Source organism: Carcharodon carcharias, chromosome 2 (assembly GCF_017639515.1).
Source record: "Carcharodon carcharias isolate sCarCar2 chromosome 2, sCarCar2.pri, whole genome shotgun sequence".
In the NCBI taxonomy this organism is placed as follows: domain Eukaryota; kingdom Metazoa; phylum Chordata; class Chondrichthyes; order Lamniformes; family Lamnidae; genus Carcharodon; species Carcharodon carcharias.
The window spans coordinates 70,453,630-70,472,688 of record NC_054468.1 but is presented as its reverse complement, the minus strand read 5'-3'; the positions used below and the strand labels follow the sequence as shown (position 1 = coordinate 70,472,688).

At 41.0% G+C, this 19,059-nt stretch overlaps 1 protein-coding gene across 2 annotated transcripts in view; it reads left to right on the top strand.

Moving 5' to 3' along the window:
• The window catches only part of pik3cb (phosphatidylinositol-4,5-bisphosphate 3-kinase, catalytic subunit beta), a 197,202-nt gene that overhangs the window by 161,874 nt on the left and 16,269 nt on the right, over window positions 1-19,059 (top strand). For both annotated transcript variants that reach the window (XM_041178348.1, XM_041178357.1), the window contains exons 16-18: window positions 6,226-6,404; window positions 7,012-7,121; window positions 18,755-18,833. In XM_041178348.1, coding sequence (XP_041034282.1) covers window positions 6,226-6,404; window positions 7,012-7,121; window positions 18,755-18,833 — 368 coding nt within the window. The remainder of the gene's footprint in view (window positions 1-6,225; window positions 6,405-7,011; window positions 7,122-18,754; window positions 18,834-19,059) is intronic.

The following is a 19,059-nucleotide window of genomic DNA, read 5'->3' as shown; positions in this document are numbered from 1 at the left end:
AAATATCTGAAGGAATTTATCCAAGAGGATTTTTTTTCCCCTCAAACCACCGTTCTGTTTCCAAGAACAGAGACCTTTTTTAAAAAAAAACTATTCTCAAATTTATGCTAAACTGGCACTTCCTTTATGCTAATCTCTCATATTTTTGATATTGAAATTTCAATCGGTGCAGTAACATCCTCATATTCAATGAGAAAATATACTCATTGATCAAATGTGGGAGCTAATCAAAAGCTGAATACAATCATATAGATGTTGTAAATTGATCCAATTTCATATGAAGAGTAATTGTCTTAACATTTTGGTATTGGATAACTATATTTCATGGAATAAACATTGTCAGTTATAACTCTGCCTGGGGCTGGTGGCACAGATATTGCAGCTGATTTAGTTTTAATTCCTCTACATTGCTACTTTTACCAATGCCCTTGTCCCATTCTCTCCCCATGCCCTCCCCACACTCACCTCATTAATAAAATCCACTTGATGATGGCAGAGCTCAGCTCGTGAGTACAAGAAGCAAAGCTAAGGGGTTTGCAGCCACCTTCAGCCCAGAGGGGCTGAGTGGGTGATCCATTGTGACTTCCTCTTGAGGTCCCCAGCATCACGGATGCCAATCTTCAGCCAATTTAGTTCACTTCACATGATATGAAAAACATCTGAGTGCACTGGATATGCCAAAGACAATGGGCTCTGACAACAATCTGGCTGTTCTACCGTTTAGTTATGCATGGACCAATATAGAATTAAAACTCTCAACTGGAAGGTTTTCCTGTCACTCAATGAATTCTTGTTCCTTTCTCACACTGTCTGTTCAGGTGGTTAACTTTGAAATGTGACTGACAATTAAAGTTGATTTTTTTTTAATGGAAAACTGTAGTTTAACACCAATATATAGAATCTCTAGGCGAATCTTGTTGAGGCATCGGGGATCTTGCCTGCAAGCTGGAGAGCAGGCGAGAGACAAGCGCTGCCTCTTTTTGGGAAGGCCCACTGAGCCACACACCAATCAGGCAGTGGTGAGGCCAGCAGCAGGCCTTCCCCTGGAATCAAGGCTCCAAAGTGGAAGTTTCACCAAGCAAGGGCTGGCAGCTCTTGTGCTCAGCAGTGTCACTGGGGAGGCCATGGCTGCTGCCAGAAGGAAAGGCACCAGTGACCCAGGTCACAGCTAAGTAATGTGGGGTGTGTTTTCAGGGGACTGAGCAGCTGAGTGGCTCTCAGTGGTCCCCTTCCCAATGTTCCTTGAGGATACCCCCCCCTTCCCTCTTCCCCGTTCCCCTTCCATGTTCCCCCCTCCACCCCCTCTTCAGAGGTGGCAAACTGGCCACACGGTTTTACCTGTCGTGCACACCACATGGAGACAGGCCTACCTGCAGCTGGGTTAACACCAATGGCACCAGGGTGAAGTCCTTAAGTGGTCATTAATTTGCAACTTAAGGACCTCAATTGGTGGTAGGGCGGGAAGGTTGACCATGGGCCTTCCTGCACAGAACTTAACCCTGGCGGGGACAGGAATGCAGAGGGGTGCCGGTAGGCCATCATAAGTCTACGTAAATGCCCTTCCTGCTTCCAGGATCGCCACCAGAGAGAGCACAAGATTCCAGCCTCTGTGTATTGATCCAACCCTGTAGACACAGGCAATCTGGCAACACACCTTCAGGTTTTGGGATCAGGAAGAGGGAAGATGAGTGAAGGACCCTTCACTGTGCTATTCTTCCAGTAATACTATAGAAACAACCCTATGCCATCCTGTTTAGCCCAGGGGTTGCATGGCCCAGAAAGAACATGTAAGGGAGAAAACTTAGGAGTAGAGGGGTGCAAAAAAATTCTTGTTTGAATTAAATCTGTTGAAGTGAAAAAAGGGCATGAGACTGTAAATTTTAGCAAATAGGTCAGTATAAGTTTAAAAAAAAAAGGAATTTCACTCTTGAATAATTTTTGAAAGGTAGTTTTTGCATGGAGACAATCTCATTAACTACTTTGCTATCTGAAAGAAAATGATCTTGAAATGGAGGTGATATACTTGATGATGTCACTAAGCCTTATTTTGTGTAAAATCGCCGTCATTGAAATTAGCCTATTGTAGATGTTTGCCATGTCCTTGCATTTGAGGATAGCAGCTTTCTAACAGCTCATTTAGCTCCAGATTGACCATTCTTTAAGTGAAAGCCTAGGCAGGAAATCTCAGCACATTAGTGAACTATGCAGGATTGCTGCACTCAATGCAATCCCCAGGAAGGATTGCTTGATGGTAATTAGTTTCAGCCAGTCCATTGTTTATTCATGATGGTACTGAGCCCAATCGTAGCACTTCAGTTGCTGCCTAACTGACATTAGGTTGCTGAGCATGTACTGGGATTGGAACCTGGAATCATCATTGCACTGGGTGGTGCTTTCACCCACTTAGGCCATCATTAGAGGTCCTACGTAACATTTTAAATGTTTGCATATTAATCTGTTTGAGGCTTGCCAAACCACAGGTATTCCTGTAATGTACTTTCTCCAATGAGAACATATGCAGACATGTTGTAATGGGCAATGCTATAGATATCAGCTGTTGATAAAACTAAGTGTTGATGTATGTTTTAAGTGGCAGTGAAGTGAAGAGGATTACATTGCAGATAAAATGGTTACTTACAATTTGAGTTCTTGGGAGAGGGGGGAGTGGTAAAATAAGTGTTTAAACTTTTGCATTTTGCTTGGAAGTTTAGAGTGAAGTGTGTGGCACCTCATACTTGTACTCTTTACCCTCTTTTGTGACTCATTGTTCTCTACACTATTTACCAGTTGAGAAGATTGGTATGTGTTCAGTCCCAATTCAAGACTGCTCTTTGTCTTGCATAAATAGCCCTCAGTATGTTTCTGGAATGACCTCTTGCCCTGTGCAAAGTAACTGATCTCTTCTGAATTTCCTCATTAAGGCCAGGGGTGGGTGTGAAGCCATGCCAGACCACACTTTAATGTAGCCTCATCGTACTTTTTAAGCAGGAAGTTATGCTTGTGAACGTGAATATTTTTATACCGGTCTCCCAAGTTACACAGTTCTATTCACAGAATCATAGAATGGTTACAGCACAGATAGAAGGCATTCAGCCCATCATGTCTGTGCCAGCTCTCTGCAAGAGGCATTTACCCAGTGCCACTCCTTCCCCTTTTCCCTGTAGCCAGCAATTTTTACCTCTTCAGATAAAGATCCAATTCTCTTTTTGAATGTTATGATTGAATCTGCCTCCACCACAATCTCAGGTAGTACATTCCAGATCCTAATCACGTGCTGCGTTACAATGTTCTTCCTCATGTCACCATTGGCTCTTTTGGCAATTATCTTAATCTTACTCATTTTCACCTTGCCTTGTTTTCTCTCTATGTAAGACAGGTTGGAAGGTATTCTGGCTGCTTATGATGAATTAGGCTCTGAAGGGGAAAATTTAACCGCAAAAACTGGTTGGCTTTAGATTAAAAATGTTAAAAATCTAAAATCCGCCTCCAGCCTACCTGCTTCCAGTTTTATCAGAGTGGGGTTGGGGAGGGAGTGGTGCAATCAGCCCGCTTGCAGGGGGTAAGTTAGTCATTTAAATATTATAATGAATATGTGTGCGTCAAAATTAACAATATTTTAAATCTAACCCCATCTGAACCTACCTGTAATATTTGTTAGATCAGTCTCACTGAACTATTATTTCACCTTATTCTTCAATCACTTTCTCCAGACAACTAATTATCTTTTATACACATTGTTTAACATCCTTCCTTTATTCCACTATACTACTACTTTTTAGATTAAAGTTCCACCTGACTTAGCCCTTCTGCCTCCTAATTCCTGGTTGTTCCCGCTATGTGCTAGATTTTGCCTTCATTCTGGGAGCCATGTAAAGTAATGTGCTCACTGTGAAGCTGTCGTTGACAGAACAATCCAGAAGTTATTTCTGAGTGGTCTCCTATTGGGATGAATATATGCGCTCTTGCTGCCTGTGATGCAAGGTCAACACAACTGAGAATTTTATATTGTGCTGAAAAATGCTTTGGAATTAGTATGCTATCTTTGTCAGTACAGCACTCAGTTGAGAAGCATTTGGGTTCAGGGATCGGGCAGCTTTACGAAGCTCCCCACTGAGTCCAGGCTCCGCCAAACATTTTCACGCAGGTTAGAAATGAAAATAAGAAAAGTCACTTTTTTCTTTGTTAAGCAAACACAGTGAATTGTGTACTGTTTCCCTTTGGCAACTGTCCATTATTTGAATGATAGTCAATGGGGTTCTTTACAAAAGTGTCATTGTGGGGCACAGATTTAATTGAGACCAACTGTAAATCGATTGAGCATGCAGGGAAAAAAATTCTCTGCTTCAGTTTTCTCTCCTTACCCTGTCTTTTCTAAAACCATGATTTGAGGCTGCCCTTGGTACCTTATAGAAATGATCATTCTCATTGTGCGATTATTAATGGGTGAGCACTTTCAGCCAGTATCATTGGAACAGGAGCAGGAACCCAGGCAGCTCCTGTCCAGTCCCCATCACTTCCCCATGGAGTCAAGTAGGAGGTTTATCCACCTCCAAAACCAGTGGTTTTAAAATCAAAGATTGGCAGGGATGGAGTGGGAAATGGAGTGACTTCATTTTAACTGCTTCCCCACTCCTTTCCAGCTGATTGAGGAGAGTTAAGATACCTACAGATGTCATTTTCAGTTTATGTTTTGTCATAGTTCCACAGTGGCTGATTTGCTTCATCTAAGAAGGATCAGTATGGCAACATATTATGAATAGGATAACATTTGTCATGTAATAGTCTAATCTAAAGTCATGGTGCACAATTCAGTGCCTGGTATATTCAGGACTTCAGTTGGGATTTTACAATTGACTTCAATAGCATTAAACACAGTGAGATTTCCATTCTTGGTCACTTCTCCGGTCTAGGGACATCAAGTGAGATCTGAATTCAGCTATGATATTCCCAAAGGTAAATTTCCTGCTTTCACATGCTGCCTAGACTCTCAATAGAACCCAACACAAGCACTGCCTTCACAAGAGGGTGAGTTTGGGGGTCAGTGAGCAGAGGAGGAGAGAATTGGCAAACCCAAATATTGGCATTCATAATATTTCTATGCAAAGCCAGATTAGTAGAGCTCTCCATTTTAAGTTAACTGTTGAATTAATTTTATATTGAAACTGTTGATGCCTGTGGGAAGGGAACTGATGAAAATCAATGTTTGTCTGTTACAAGAGTGAAGTTATTTCTGTTTGTAATACATTAGGATAGTCATGGGGCATCTCATAACAATTATGGGCTCGATGAGGCATTTTTCATGTGCATTCTTGGCTATTAAAATATCTTCCTCCATATTTTAGTTGCGGGTTGTCAAGACGTATGCTTCCAGATATACTTGTGGTCAAATGCACTGTATTGTACCATCTGGATCAATGAAGTAGGAACAGAATATTTGTAAAGGATGCCAGGACATGTGGATTGGATTGTGGTAACTTTTGGAACCTGCCATTAATGCAGAGAAGTAACTTTTGAGTGGGGAGGGATGGAGGGGTGGGGGTAGAGGAGAGGAGAATCACAGCATGATAATGAACACGAGCTGAACTGTACTCTTGAGCTAATTATAGTTTAATGAGCTTCAGCAGTCAGGTTAGTCTGTCATTGCTCTTGTCTTGCCCTTCCTCCCACCAGCTGCTGATGTGGCCTCACCTCTCCAAAACAAATTGACTCAATTAATTTTGAGACCTCCACATTAGAAGAGTTAGAAATTGGTCTAGTGGAAAAGTTTCTTCTGTGATACAGTATACTGACAACTTTGCCATCTTATGAATGTTTTTTGAAAAATGTGTTGGAGTCTTTTTTTAAGTTAAGTATTTTGAAAGCTGTTAAGACTGATGAGAGGAATGGGCACTTGGAATACATAGCTTAGTCTGGAGCAAGCAGGTTAAGACCATCAATTATGCCCTTAGACATAGATACACTCAATATGTGCTTTTATTTTAGCATTTAACACCCAGAATCTGTATGGTTATAGCCATCAGTAATAATAGTGTTAAGAATACATGGTAAGGAATTATTTAAACAAAGATTTGGTAGAAACAAGTTAATGCTAAACAATAGACAAATTAATTTCAGATGAATATATTATCAACATATTTGTTGCTAATATCACACTAGACAGACTTTTTGGTTGTTTTTAATGAATTTTGTATGGCGAGGAACAGAACATTGTTTTTCTGATTACAGATGGAAGCCCTGAGTAAAATGAAAGCTATCAACAATCTAGTGAAACTTAGCTCCCTGAAGGTTGCAAAGAATAAAATGAAGGATGTGATTCATGCCTGCTTAAAACAGCCTGTTTACAAGGAAGCACTCTCTAACATCGAGTCACCACTGAATCCCAGTGTTATCCTTTCAGAATTGAAGTAAGTCTGCTCATTTTCTACATTAAAAAAAAAGTCTAGAAAAAAAATCTGCTATCTGAAATTGTTCCAAATGCACATTGACCTAACTAGAATGTCATGAGCTTGTAAACTTGATGCAGACTGAAGGAGGTCCATTAACTCCCACAGATAAACTGGTCATGAATGCAAAATGTACGTTCACTTGTGCAGTCGATTATCCGTTTTCGGCAACATATATGGGATATTATTGATTGAGCTCTGCAATGACTTACCGTGTAAGGCATTACCTGTTGTGGGGCTGAACCATACAGACCAAAAGGCTGCAAGTCCCTAAACTGTTTTGAATCGTCTGACCACAGTCTGGGCAACAATTGAGGACTTGCATCTTCACCAGCATCGCACTGGAGTTACTGAAATTTACTGCAATAAGGGTGGGTTTGAAGAACTTTGTTGGGATAGAGTAGAGGTCACTTTCATCACCACCAGATACTTACTGGTAAAACATATCTCTTCTCATTGAATTGTTCTAATTTTTTCTTCCTTTAACTGACTTTTTGATGGCAATAAGTGATTTGACATTTTTGCAGTATACCTTTGACACTGATTTGTTCCTCCTTGATTGTCATAGCGTAGACAAATGCCGGTATATGGACTCCAAAATGAAGCCTCTTTGGATACTGTACAACAACAAAATGTCAGGAGGAGAGCCAGTGGGACTTATCTTTAAAAATGGTGATGGTAAGCTTTCCCAATTTCAAACTTAGTGTAATTCTGATAAGTTCCAACAAGAGTATGATGGTGGGTGCATATGTTGTCCTTTTGTATATGTATATGTAATTATAAGCAGTGTAATTTTAGTAAGTTCTTTGTCATATTGTCCTTTCACCCAGAGAATAGTTTCTCATAATGCATTGTGGAGAATTTTGTGAGAAGCGAAAGAATGGCTTTGCTGTCACCTAAAGGTGAACCATTTTCAGGTTCAGGCTTAATCTGGAAAATTTGCATAAACTGCCAAATACTCAACAAGTGCTATAGACAGCTCACCACACTTGGGTGAGGGGGGTGGGTGGAGGAAGCCCTGAAGGTCCATGGGTGGGTAGAGCTGGAAGTGAATAGTAACCGGGAAGGAGGAGTGGTATTTGGGGAGGGGTCTACCCAATAGCCAGCCTGAAGGCTGCAGTATTTTTCTGGGGTCAAGAAGGGCATTCCTGCTTTCCCTTGCCAGACAAAAATCCCTCCAAATTCTTTCAGGGCCATTTCTTTTGGCTTTCAGGACTCCCTTTAAAGATCACTGGCTCACAGTTCTGATTTTCCATTGCCAGGTCCCCGTTTTTCAGACAGGAAATGGGCAGGCTGCAGTAGCACATCATCTCCATGATGATTTTGTATTTCTCACAGCTAAAGCAGACTTCCTACAAAAAAAATTACATTTTGAGTAAAGTCTGCTTGAACTGCGGGTGGGGATGGGGGTGGGGGAAAGAGCCCATAAATCCAGTTATAAATTGAATCCTTCCAAAAATTGGATTTTATCCTAACCATTTTGAGAGTTTTTACACTAGAATGCTGTAGGTATAGGACTGACACTGCTTGAGGCCATGATTCGAATATCTTACAATTGAGTTGTATTGGTATAAGTGTGATTTACATCTGTGTGTGGGTGTTTTGAGCTTCTTTCACATTTTTCATTCTGTGTTCATCGGTGATATATTCGCAAAATAATTCACCGTAACTGTATCCTGTCAGTTTGTTTGCTTACGTTCAAATAATCTTAGACTCCTAAGTCCATGAAAATCAGGATGTATTTACTTGGCTGTATAAGGTGTAAATTGTGTCCTCTGTGCATAATCTGTTGCTTCATATCATCTCAGGCATTGATAACAGTTTGTCACCATACTTCTGTAAAAAGTTAACAGCTTTATGGCCTCCGTTACACGGTTAATTGTTTGCATTGTTGGATTGGAATAGAAAGAGGCACATTTGAGCAATACAGCTGGATGTAATGGAGGCCATTTGGCTTTGTTTTAAAATTGAAAGATTAACATTTCTTCAAAAGCAGACGTTCAGATAAAGGGAAGCAAAATACTGTTGGATCTGTTGTTAATGAAATGCAGCAGTGACCTCTCCTGGCTAAAAACTGAAATCATATTATTCTTGTATAACACTTATTCCAATGTGAAGAATGAGTTGCCTATTCAATTAGAAAAAGTTTTTTTTTTAATCCATACACTAGGAGGATGATAGCAAAATGTAGAAAGGATTATTGCAAAGTAGTCAAGAAACTTTTGCTGCAAACATATGACAAACATATTTTTTGACCTCCCCAAAGTAGTATCATAGAACAGTACAGCATAGAAGGCGATTCAACCCATTGAGTTAGTGCTGGGTTTTTCATGTGTGCCCCCTGTCCCTCACTCTTTCTCTATAATCCTGCATTTTCCTCCTTCAAGTATTTATCAAATTATAGGCAAGTATTGAATCTGTATCCACCAGTAAATCAAACAGTGCATTCCAAATCCTAACCACACATTGGGCAGAGTTTTCTGCCTGTCGGGCGGGCAGGCTCAACCCAATCTCCGGCGGGCGGGGAGCCAATCCCCGCTGGAGAAGCGGGCCCCGCCGCCGTTTTTCAAGGGTGGGCCAATTAAAGCCCGCCCAGCGTGACGTCTACCGGGAAGCGCTATGTGCTTCCTGTACGGGCGGGGGAGGGAGTCCCCAAATACGAGAGTGCGCTCTTTTGCGCATGCGCACGAAATAGCTCACATCTCCCTGAGGCTAAGTGCTGGGACATGTTAATAGATTTCACTAAAACTTTATTAAAGTTTTTAAACCCTACACGAAACCTCATCCCACCTCTGGATGAGTTTTCATGTTTTTTCAGAAGCCCGCTGGGGGTCCTGTCCTGCCGCCAGCCTTAAGGTCCTTTAATTGTTTTAATTATCCTGTCAATGGCCTCAATTGGCCATTGACAGGTCAGCGGGCGCACAGCTGATTTCGCTGAGCCCCCGCCTTCCTGAAGATTTAACTTGGGCGGGATGACATCGGGGGTTCCCCCCAATGTCATCCCGTGTCATTTTGTGCGTTGGCGAGCGGGCCCTGCCCCCTGCTCGCTGACTGCAAAATTCAGCCCATTGTGTTTAAAAAAGGTTTTCCTCCTGTCACCTCAGGTTCTTTTGCCAATCATTTTAAAACTGTGTCCTCTGATCATTGACTCTTCAGCCAGTGGAAACAGTGGGCAGGAATTTTCGCTCGGCGTGCAGGTGCACGCTCAACATGCCTGAGTGTGAAATAACGCGCGATCACATCAGGCGAGCATCCCGACTTCATCACTCACTCACATGATGTTTCAGTCGGCGGGCGCACATGAGAGTCGGCAGCATGCCCATCGACAATTAAGAGGCCTATTAAGGTCTTTAAAGTATTAATTAACTGCTATTCTTTGTTCCCTGTCCAACCATATGGTTGGCGGGTGGGTGAATCAGCCAGGCGGCCTTTGCATTTTTGAGGAAACCTCATCCATGGGCAGGATGAAGTTTCCGACATAAATTTAAAAAAAGACGTTTGCCATAATTTTTATTATGTTTCTATTCACGTGATTGAGTCCTATGTGGGTCATTTGTTCCTGATTTTCAAAATCTTTATTTTTGATTTTAAAATTCATCAGCTCCCCGCCTTTTTTTAAACTCATTCATGTGACCTGGGTATTGCTGGCTAGGCCAGTGTTCATTACCCACCCCTAACTGCCCTTGTTCGGAGGGCATTTAAGAGTCAACCACGTTGCTGTGGGTCTGGAGTCACATGTCAGCCAGATGAGGTAAGGACAACAGATTTCCTTCCCTAAAGGACATGAGTGAACCAGATGGGTTTTTAAGACAAATGGCAATGGTTTCATGGTCGTCATGAGACTTTGAATTCCAGATTTTTTTTATTGAATTCGAATTTCACCATCTGCCTTGGAGGGATTCGAACTCGGGTCCACAGAGCATTACCCTGGGCCTCTGAAATACTAGTCAATGACAATACCACTATGCCACCACCTCCCCCTCAGGGGGCTTTCAGTGCATGCTCCCCCATGCACGCGCAGACTTTTGTGCTCCCCCTCCTCCTGCCCCCGCCCTGGCGGCGCTGAGCTTCTCAGCGCGCATTTCACATTGGCTGCCCATTAATTGGCCAGCCGGCGTGAAATCGCGGTCGGGAGCTGATCGTGAGTGGTGGTCCGTTTCCCTGCTGCTCCAGGACCTGCCTGCCACACCTGCCCGACGACCTGACAACCCGAAAGTCCTGCCTAGCGTCTTCACTTGCTCTATCTAAACCCTTTATGATTTTAAAAACCTTTTAAATCAAACTCCTCTTAACCTTCTCTGCTCTACATATGGCAACTCCAGCTTCTTCAGTTTATCCAAGTAACTGTAATACTCCCATCCCTGGAACCATTCTAGTAAATCTTTCTTTACCCTCTCCAAGGCGTTCATGTCCTTCCTGAAGTGTGATACCCGGAATTGGACAGCTGGGGCAGAACTAGTGTTTTGCATAGGTTCAGAATTTCCTCGATTTTTGTACTCTGTGCGTCTAATTATAAAGTCCAGGATCAAATGGCTGCAAAAACACCTCCACGCTTTTTCACCCCTTTGGAGCTATCTTAGTATCGCTTAGTTTGTATTGTGTGTACTCATCAAAATGCACCTGAACATTTATGAAGTATAATTATAATAGGCCTACATTCCTTACCACAATAAATTAACACTGTTGGTTTACATGATAAATTACAGAGACCAAAGAGAGACAACACAAAATTGGACAGCAGAGAATGAGTGAAATCATATACTGATTTAGGCTGAATCAGATTTTTTTTTTAACCAAAGTTATGGAATAACCATCGGATCAGGATTTATTGCACAACATGGGTAGTTAGTTCAGACTGGGTATTGTCCAAAATCACCTCCTGTTTCTATGCATATTCATCATTCAAAAGTAAATATTGTACACCTATTCTAAATGTTAATAATTTATCGATCAAGCCCCTCATTTCATATTTGGATTGCTGCCAATATCTATAGTCCTCCATCATTCAAGCTGGTTGTGAGATGATGACACTCACTTCCTAGTCGCATAACATTGTAATTAAAATTCATTCTTGGAAGTGCTGGGGGACCTGCATAAATGAAATTTTCAAAATATAAAAAGCCTCCAGACCAGTTTCAGCAAAGAGCCCAAGCATTTGTAGATCTGTTATTTAACCAGGACACTATTAAATGCTCAAACAACACAAGGAAAAGGGGGAGCTGGCAATTTAAGACCACTTAAATACTTTACAACACTTAAAGGAATCCATTTTGATTTGTGTAAGCTATGGCATCTGAAGTTCCAATATAGGCCTACTTGGCGAAGAATTTCTTATCTTTTTTATCAAAATCTGCTGTAAAAACATCTTTTAAGGATAGAAAAATACCTGACCAACTTTTTCTATATAAGATAATTCCCAGTGAAATGCACCATTGTATTGTATTCAATGTATATGATCTGTGGCTTCTTTCTTTCAGTGAAGCCACAGGTTAAACAGAAAGAGAATACAGCTAAATATTTCCAACGTGAGTTAGACTGGTTATAGACAACTGGGCTGGGAAAAGACAAATTAAACTTAACATTAGTCAAAGAAATGTACAATAGAATTGGGTCAGCAAATGGAAACTTAGATGTATGGGAGTAACAATAGAAAACATCTTCAATATGTAAGTAATAAATCTAATAGAATGCTAGAATTATAGAACCAGAACAGTAGAATACAATTCTGCATAAGTTCTGCTAAGTTTTTACAATACACTGGTCAGACCACACTTGGAGCATAGTTCTGATCATTGTGCCACATAAAAGATATGCACATGTTGGAAAGGCTACAGAGAAAAGCAACAAGACTGATCCCAGTTGTAAAGGGCATGAACTATGAGAAAAGATTAGAGATTTGAGCTTGAGTCTAGAAAGAAAGTGGTTAAGGGAGGAGGGAAGCTTATCCAGATTACTTCAAAGTGAGCCAGCGAAGTAGGAATGGAAGACATAAATAGAAACTTGTGAAAAATAATTTTAAAAGTGTCAGGAAATACTTTGCTCAGACATGGTACATCTTTGCAGTCTGCTTCAAATGATTGAGCTTATTTTATTTGCAAAGTGGATTTATCCTTTTTCTGCCCCTTGCTCTCCTTCCACTCTTGTCTCTGTCTAATTCATCCTCCGTCTCTGTCCTCTCCTATGCCAGCAACTTCTTTTCTGCTTCCACTATCCCTGTCCTCCCCATCTTTATGCCTTCAGTTCTGAAGATGTCATATTCAGCATGAAATGTCAACTCTGTTTCTCTCTCCACAGAAGTTACCAGACCTGCTGAGTATTTCCAGCACTTTATTTATTTCATCTCTACTCTGCTTTCCCTTTCCACTTCCTGTCACTCCACTTATTGGTTACTTTCTGTTCTTCCCCGCCTTACTGCTGTCCAACTCTGACTCTTCTACTTTTGTCCCCCCCGCCCTTCATCCAGCTCCATGTCTACCCACTGACTTCTTCGTCTTTTTGTTTCCCCTCCCTCTTTTTATCTTCCTTTATCTCTTTTCTCGTCTCCTCCTATCCACCCCCTTGTCTCATCCCCCCCCGTTCCCCCCTCCTTCTACACTCTGCCTGCCTCCTCTCCTTTTTCCTCCTTTTCCCACCCTTCCTGGTTGGCCTGTAGCCTTGTGGCTCACCTTTTGTCCTGGTATAATTACACTACAACAATTTAAATCCACTTCTTCAGAAGGCTAGTATTGGGGCAGGATTTTCGTCTTCATTTTGGGAACTGTGAGTCATTTCATGATGTTGCGGTGCCGACTTCTAAAAGTCCGCTCATTCAACTGGTATTTTGGTGTCCAAGTGCCAGTTGCGGGCTTGAGTCAGGGCAACTGCCTCCCTAGACAGCAACGGAGGCAGGCGAATGATGAAGGCGGCAGATTAGAAGGCCTATCTCCATTTTCTGGGACATTGACTAAGTTCAATTCATGGTTGTTAGGCCCTCTAGCACTCATCCTCCATGCCCCCTCATATCTCCCATGCCCAGTCCTTGCCCCCATGCATCCTCCATGCCCACTCACCCAGTGTCTACCAGGTACTCACGAACCATATAATAACACTGGTAAGTCTTTGAAATGCTCATGCTCAGCCAAGCATTCATCAGCAACTGTATTAACAAAAGCAGGTTGAACAGGTGACTAGGCATCTGTTTTGCCTCATTATGAATGTTTGGCTGAGCTCGAAGATTAAAAAATGGACTTGGACCGTTAAGGGGTTAGTTATACTGTTGTAAAAGGACTGCTAGCTTTATTTTATTGACATTTTTATGAGCATCTTTGAAGCAGTTTCTCAATACCAGTGTGTTTATTTGGACAAGATTCAGCGATGTTAAGAGGACATCAATGAGACTTTCACTGGCTGTGTTTGATAGTTTTATGAGAATGTAAGGGGGAATTTTATTTTCAAAGGGAATATTGGATGCCTTATTGTTTTTTAAAAGAATCATGAGCATTTCAAAAGGGCAGCCTTGTTATATGGCCAATTGGTTCTGTACCTAGTGGATACTAGAAGAGTGTTTCTAAGGCTCAGCAGGTGTCAGGATATTACATCAATGTGAAAATTAAATCACAGGGTCCCTTATATACATTCATATCTGATCCTCCATACTGTGGAAAGCAAAAAGCACTTTATCCACTGAAGAAAGAACTCTAATGCATCTGAATCCTCACACAGTGCTGTTCAATTCAGTGGTCTCTTACCATCCCCCAGGGTTCACAAACTGACTTACCTAGTGTGGTTCCCATAACCTTCAGGAACCCATCCATGAAAATAACAATGCCAGGGAATCTTGAATATGCAGCAGGCATTTAATTGGTGAAACTAACGTTACTTTAAGTGAGCATTAGGTTGTGACCCACCATGTTTCCTGACCTGTTGAAATGGCGAGCGGTGGGCAAGGTTAAAAATGCAGCCCCACACACCTTCTGTTTTGTCCTCGTGACGCAGTTTGCTTAGTGTTGGGAGATGAAAATTCAACCCTTGGTCTTGATTTCCTGTGACGAATGCCACAAGAGATTGATTTGTAATGGTTAAAAATCTTGCTGAGGGGTGAAATTCAAGAGTTTAAGAGCTTAAGCAGCTGAAGGCATAATTACCAATGGTGGGTTAATGAAAATTTGTGAGGCACAAGAGGCTACAATTGGAGGAGTGCAGAGACCTCCGATGGTCGTAGGGTTGCATGAGCTTACACAAGCAAATGGCCAAGACCATGGAAAAATTTGAAAACAGTGATGAGAATTTTCTAACTGAATTTACCCATCATAATCTCTGTCTGAACAAATCTTCTCTCACAAAAAATGACCATGTCTCTGACCTTCACATACAAATACCCTATGTGCAATGCATGGGCAATCAACTGTATTATTTAATTTTACATTAAGATATTTTTTGCTTTAACCGTAAAAACTAATGAGGTAATCTCCACTATTTTGAAAAATGTTTGGTAGGTTATCATGAGATTTGGTAAACAATTACTACAAATGGAGCAATTATTAAACCCTTGGATAAAGCACTTCTGTGGGAACAGATAATGGAAAAGCAACATTTCCAGATTTGGGGGCAAAAGATTTGCCCACTGTTAGACTTTTGAAAGTAAAGGCCCAAAATATTAACAGTTTGCACATGTTGTTTTGTCAGGCAGTCTTGCTGAAAAACTTGTGCTGAACAATGCTTTAGAATTATTTGTTTATAATGACTCGTGATTGTATATTTTTAACCTCCTATGAGTGCTCGCAAGACAAGGTTTTTGGAACATGTTCAAAGCGGTTTAATGATCTCATACTGGGGTATTATTTGAAGGTGTCACCCTCTTAGCAAATTACCAATCTTACTTCTGCTGAGTTTCTTCTATTTGTGGTTGAAAATATTTAAAAAGAGCAAAAGGAGGTTACATATATATACAATGTGCAGTCCAAACTGTAGCATGCATGCAGACAAGTGTGTACATTGTATACATGAATAAGGTGGGTCATATGGTTTGCACGGGCCAGTAGTAGAGAATAAAGGTTCACATTACACAGCTGTAAGATAGGTTCAAGGCCCCCATGTTAGATGATATCTAAGCTCACTTAACCAATGTGAGATTTCTTCCAATTCTCAGCCAAATTTACAAGTGGTGAGGCTAATTATTTTAAATTGCCATGTAATTTTAATGATATGTTTACATTACAAAAAAACTTCAGGAGGAAGCGGGTGCTCAGGATTCAGCCTAATTTGTACTAATGGGTGGATTCCAAACAGTAAGTCAAGCAGTGGTGCATGTGCAAACTTGCAAGTCATAGTTTTTGACTATCTTTCAGGTAGTCATGCCGCTCCCTAGATAGCTAGGTACATACCAGCAGTCAGGAATTCACGTTGCTAGCCTCGTCCAGGAAGCTGATTGCTCAGCCCACTGATAGTCAAAAATTGAATGATGCCCTGTGCTACCAGAGGCAGTACTGTTTAATTGCTGCTTTGCTGCCATGTCTGGAGACTACAGCCAGAAAATCCTCCTGCTCAGGCGGGCCTCAATAACTTGAGATGCAGAAGCACCACCTCATTTAATTTACGTTGCTTTTATTAACTGCAACACTGTAAACCAAATACAGCAGAAAAGTGTAAGAATACAGTATACGAATGATTACTGTCAGTATGCTAAGATTAATTGGTTCCCTCTCTCACTCTTGCAATTCTATTGAATTTATTTCTGATTTCTCTTGTCGGATTATGTGGGTATTGCTGTTGATTAACTGCATTTAATTGGTTATGAGCTGACAGCACTGCAATACAGGTACACAGTACTTTTTAGCATAAAAGAATCTAACTCACTGAATAAGAAAATCCTCATACGTTTGGCTTCCAGTGGGGACAGGCTTGGAGAGGCTTTAGTGTGGGAAAGAGATAACAGATCAGTTGGTTTGTCTGTAGATTACTGCTTGCACCTCTCTCTGCCCCAGAAAAATCTTCGTAATCACAATTTTTTTTAATAGCAGCATTGGGTGATGCATCAGCGAAGCAACCACTTTTCAGTTGATTTGATATGGTCATGGTGACATGACATGTACAATCTTCTGATGTATAATCCAGAAATGGAACCAAAAATGTGAGTGTTAGCATAGCTAATTCTTTTAATTGATGAAGAAGCTGGGTTTGACCACTGCCTTACAAATAGTATATTTTAATTCAGAAAGTTTGCTCCTAGGTAAAGAAAGGAATAGTCATAAAGCTATTTGAACCACCACCACACCACCCCCGCAGCCCCCCCGCCCCCCCCGGCATGACGTTTTATAAAAGAAATTCCTCTCTACTGATTGTGCCAGTGTATATGATTCAGGTTGGGAGATTTTTAGTGAATACTGACAACACCTTTCATTTCACTAGAAGAAAATACATGTCTTCCTGCAAAGTCACATTTTCTTCCCAGATATCAGAATTTTGATCCTTGTTGAAATTAAGTGACAAGAGGCTGTCAGGATTGGCTTAATCCAAATAGTTACTGCTACCTCGGTACCTGCGGAGAAAAAATTTAAACGAGCAGCTGTAAGAGGGAGAAATGAGAGGGAAGAGGCACAGGAACGGGTAAAACCTGCTGCGTTGTGTCAATGCTGTCCTTCACAGAAGTGCTCCAAAAGGGTAACCAACGAAGCTTTGTGGAATCAGAACCCACTGGGCACTGCCAAAACAAGCAAAAAGTAGCACAGCATTAGTTCCACTACTTGGAATCAAGGGGTAAAAAAGCAGAAATGAACTGCTGGGATTATAATATAGCAGATATTAGATGGGACAGTGCTGGTAACTCTTGACAGTGCTGTTTTAGTGATTGGTCTGTGGGGTAGTGGAATTGGGCAAGGGATAGTGAGTAAGTGGTTACCACAGTTTTATATTTGATTATTATCCAGTGTGAGCCAAAGCTGTAAATGTAAAGAAGCAGTAGGAGAAACCTGTCAGGCAACCTAAACGACAGGTGGGCGTTGCCAGATGCAGGAATAACCCTCCCTCTCTCCCAAGAGCACTCCAATCTGCTTGTCATTTGTACTTAGTGATCCAAAAACTATTGGTAACCAATTTGCTAATCCATCTACTTGTCCATTTTCTTAATATAAAGTAGGTTTTCTGCAGTCTTTTAAAATGTAAGATAGTGGATAATTTTAAAATAGCTCGATGTAAAAGAACCGCACTGATTTAACAGCACTGGTGGTAGAAAACTATAGAAGAATGTGGTGAACATTTCATTGTTGACTGTTGATTGGCAGAGGATGAAAATAATGTTTTTATTTTACCAATGTATTTGCACCATTGCCAGCTTTTCATTTGGGGAGCCCACTCATGACTAAACCTACAGGGAAACTAAATCTTGAATTACCCGAAATAAAAACAAAAAATGCTGGAAAAACGCAGCAGGTCTCACAGCGTCTCTCCCATTTCGAGTCTGTGTGACTCTCCTTCCCTCTGAAGACCTGCTGAGTTTTTCCAGCAGTTATTGTTTTTATTTCAGATTTCCAGCATCTGCAGTATTTTGCTTCCATCCTTGAATTATCTGAACTTACTGATATGCAGTAATAAGTATTTGCAATGACAGACAAGCACCAGTGTCTCCAAAGACTCTTCCCTTCATTACCCCCACCCAATTAGAGTGATGAATGATTATAAGTTTTGATTGGACTTGCTTAACTGATGATTGATTCAAGAATTAAATAGCTGCCTTGAAGTGCAACAGCTCATGAAAGAATTGCAGTTATGTAATGTTTGTTCTTTTTGTTTTTTTATCCAACCATTAGTTTTGTCCCAGTTTTATGAATGCTCTATTAGACTTTAAAAATTAAAGCTTAAGAATGACTTACTCAATTATGAAAAGTTTCTGTTGTTCAGCAATAGAAGGTGGCATTGTGAAATCAAAAGAACAGAAAACACTTTTTGTAAAGTTACATTCATCGGCACAGTGCGTGTGGCATGTATTTTTTTGGGAGTTAATGTTTAGCACACCAATGAATTCTTCTGGCATAATGGATTCATTATTGCCTAACATATGCAGTGGTTTTGCTCTACAACCAAATTATTAATGGTGCATGTTGAGAGACAAAAATGGGAGGATGTGCTGCACATGAGGAAAACTTGTTTATATATGAGACAACTTGCACTTCATTAGAATTGAGTGCTATTATAAAAAAAATGGGAGTTAAAATCTACACATAATTGTGACCTGCTCATTAAGTATAATAGTCTAATATAACTTCGTATTATGTACAAATTTGCCACACACTGCGAAATAACCCACAAACCTGTGCTGCTTTCTTCCTTGTATTCAGATCTGCGACAGGACATGCTGGCTCTGCAGATTCTACATTTGATGGACATGTTGTGGAAGGAGGCAGGCTTAGACCTCAGGTAGGCCTCCCACAGTTCACTTCCTTCAGCTGCCTTTCAACCGGCTTAACTTTACAAACCAGACTGTGGCAGTGTGTGGATGAACGTTTCCAGTTATTCCATCTGAAAATTTGAAGCACATTTAAAGGAAAACACTGAGCGGAAAAAGGAGACAGATTAGGCCTTAAGGCACAGCTCGCTCAGAAGAGTGCATATGGGCTCATTATGTGGGAGCCTAGCCTTAACT